The following is a 2,500-nucleotide window of genomic DNA, read 5'->3' on the forward strand; positions in this document are numbered from 1 at the left end:
ACTGAAATAAACATTTTATTTCACTAATAAAATAAACTAATACATACAAATTAAACTTTATATTTAAAAACATATTTTAAAAAAATGACAATAAAATTAGAAAAAAAAGAAAAAAAAGTTAAAAATTTTAACAAAAACTATATAACTATAACTAGGTTTTCTGTAATTCGATGCCAACATAAAATATAGTGCTATAATTGTACATTAAAAATAAAATAAAAATAATAAATAAAACCGCTAGATTACCACATGCACCCACAGGTGATTAGCAGAAGCCCCACCCCTTACCTGAGCTTCCCCTCCATCGGCACCTCATGGGGCGGATCTTCACATCGCAGCCGAGACTCCGCCTCCAACAGGTACACGAACACACACTCCTGCAAACACACACACACACACACACACACACACACACAAACACAGAGAGAGAGAGAGACAAGAGCCACTTGAGTCATTACAGTCCCGATCCATCATAATGCTGTTCACACACATCTGGATTATCAGCATTCATAAACACATCTGGATAATCTGCATTCATAAACCCATCTGGATAATCTGCATTCATAAACACATCTGGATAATCTGCATTCATAAACACATCTGGATAATCTGCATTCATAAACACGCCTGGATAATCTGCATTCATAAACACGCCTGGATAATCTGCATTCATAAACACATCTGGATAATCTGCATTCATAAACACATCTGGATTATCTGCATTCATAAACACATCTGGATTATCTGCATTCATAAACACATCTGGATAATCTGCATTCATAAACACGCCTGGATAATCTGCATTCATAAACACATCTGGATTATCTGCATTCATAAACACATCTGGATAATCTGCATTCATAAACACGCCTGGATAATCTGCATTCATAAACACATCTGGATAATCTGCATTCATAAACACATCTGGATTATCTGCATTCATAAACACATCTGGATTATCTGCATTCATAAACACGCCTGGATTATCTGCATTCATAAACATCTGGATTATCTGCATTCATAAACACGCCTGGATTATCTGCATTCATAAACATCTGGATTATCTGCATTCATACACACATCTGGATAATCTGCATTCATAAACACGCATAGATTATCTGCATTCATAAACACATCTGGATTATCTGCATTCATAAACACATCTGGATAATCTGCATTCATAAACACGCCTGGATTATCTGCATTCATAAACACATCTGGATTATCTGCATTCATACACACATCTGGATAATCTGCATTCATAAACACGCCTGGATAATCTGCATTCATAAACACATTTGGATAATCTGCATTCATAAACACATCTGGATAATCTGCATTCATAAACACGCCTGGATAATCTGCATTCATAAACACATCTGGATAATCTGCATTCATAAACACATCTGGATAATCTGCATTCATAAACACATCTGGATAATCTGCATTCATAAACACATCAGGATAATCTGCATTCATAAACATCTGGATTATCTGCATTCATACACACATCTGGATAATCTGCATTCATAAACACATCTGGATAATCTGCATTCATAAACACATCTGGATAATCTGCATTCATAAACACGCCTGGATAATCTGCATTCATAAACACATCTGGATAATCTGCATTCATAAACACATCTGGATAATCTGCATTCATAAACACGCATAGATTATCTGCATTCATAAACACATCTGGATTATCAGCATTCATAAACATGCCTGGATAATCTGCATTCATAAACACATCTGGATAATCTGCATTCATAAACACATCTGGATTATCAGCATTCATAAACATGAGTCGAGAGCCTCAATCTCCGGCTGCATGAAGTTAATAAGAGCAGAGTCGTCAAGCCCTAACGAGACTCAGCAGAACCTCAGCCGTGGGAGAACAGCTTTCCCGGCAGATTTCTGGTAATTTGTCAGAAATGTCAGGGGAAGTTTTGGACAGGATTGTGCTTTAAACCCTTCAGGCTACATGAACCGCTCAAGTGATGCTCTATATACGGCTCTTCAGGAATGACGGACTCACTATTCATTCCCAGTTTGACTTACAACATGCTGACTTATAACATGCTGCTAAGCCATAATCACACAGGAAATACATGAAATAATACAATAGTCTAACACTGTTAAAAAAGAAAAAAGTTGCTGCCTTAAATTTTTAAGTACAAACAACTTGGATGTTTAAGTCATTAAGAATGTGAAATTGTAACATATTAAATCATAATTGTGAGATACAAATTTGAAATTATGAGATTAAAAATTGAAATTATGATATACTAACAAAAGTATGAGATAAAAATGTGAAATTATGACATACTAAATCATAAATATGAGATACAGATTTTAAATGATTTGAAATGATGTCACTGTCATAACTATGACAAAAAGCCAAAATTAAGAGAAAAGGTCAAAATTATTACTTCAAATTCATAATTATGAGATAAAAACTCTTTATTTTGACTCTTTAAATCATAATTTAAATTTA

General features: G+C 34.3%; 1 protein-coding gene across 2 annotated transcripts in view; it reads right to left on the minus strand.

Annotated features, from left to right (window-relative positions):
• The window catches only part of pde2a (phosphodiesterase 2A), a 114,993-nt gene that overhangs the window by 49,544 nt on the left and 62,949 nt on the right, over nt 1-2,500 (minus strand). For both annotated transcript variants that reach the window (XM_081370626.1, XM_081370627.1), the window contains one exon: nt 289-377. In XM_081370626.1, coding sequence (XP_081226752.1) covers nt 289-377 — 89 coding nt within the window. The remainder of the gene's footprint in view (nt 1-288; nt 378-2,500) is intronic.

Source organism: Scardinius erythrophthalmus (assembly GCF_964197995.2).
Source record: "Scardinius erythrophthalmus genome assembly, chromosome: 7".
Classification (NCBI taxonomy): Eukaryota; Metazoa; Chordata; class Actinopteri; order Cypriniformes; family Leuciscidae; genus Scardinius; species Scardinius erythrophthalmus.